The following is a 511-nucleotide window of genomic DNA, read 5'->3' as shown; positions in this document are numbered from 1 at the left end:
GGCAGTAGCGGCCGCGTGAGCGCGGCTGGGAAAAGCGACCAGAGGCGGCCAGAGGTTCAGGCTGCCGGGAAGCCAGAGGGTGCAGGGGGCACGAAGAAAGGTGGGCTGGGCGAGGGCACCAGAGAGCAGAGAGGGTCCCTTTGGACACCAGGCACCGAGGGCATGGGGAGGGGAGGGGGGGTAGCTCCCACACTCACTATTTTCTTCCACTTCATCCTCCGATTCTGGTACCAAGTCTTCACCTGCAACTGACTCAGGCCCAGGGACTCGGCGAGATCTATCCTGGAAAGAGCGGGGTGCACCCTCAGCAGGGCGAGCAGCCCCCCTCCCTCTGCCCGCTGAGCTAGGCCTGGCCGCGCTACCTGTCGGGTGTGGAGAGGTACTTCTGCTTCTCGAAGCGTTTCTCCAGGCCCATCAACTGCAGCTCGGTGAACACCGTGCGGCTCCTACGCCCCTTCTTGGCCTTGGTGCCCGGCTCCCCGCTGCCCGGGGCCTCCAGCTTCCCGCGGAG

The 511-nt window shown here is 65.8% G+C and overlaps 1 protein-coding gene across 1 annotated transcript in view; it reads right to left on the bottom strand.

Moving 5' to 3' along the window:
- The window catches only part of BARX1 (BARX homeobox 1), a 14,234-nt gene that overhangs the window by 8,652 nt on the left and 5,071 nt on the right, over nucleotides 1-511 (bottom strand). Inside the window, exons 3-4 of the mRNA XM_014534200.1 lie at nucleotides 363-506; nucleotides 198-282 (exon numbers count right to left, since the gene is read on the bottom strand). Of these exons, the coding sequence (XP_014389686.1) occupies nucleotides 198-282; nucleotides 363-506 (229 nt within the window). The remainder of the gene's footprint in view (nucleotides 1-197; nucleotides 283-362; nucleotides 507-511) is intronic.

This window comes from Myotis brandtii, unplaced genomic scaffold, assembly GCF_000412655.1.
Source record: "Myotis brandtii unplaced genomic scaffold, ASM41265v1 scaffold1260, whole genome shotgun sequence".
Lineage (NCBI taxonomy): Eukaryota > Metazoa > Chordata > Mammalia > Chiroptera > Vespertilionidae > Myotis > Myotis brandtii.
The sequence above is the reverse complement of the archived record's forward strand: the minus strand, read 5'-3'. Positions and strand labels throughout refer to the sequence as shown.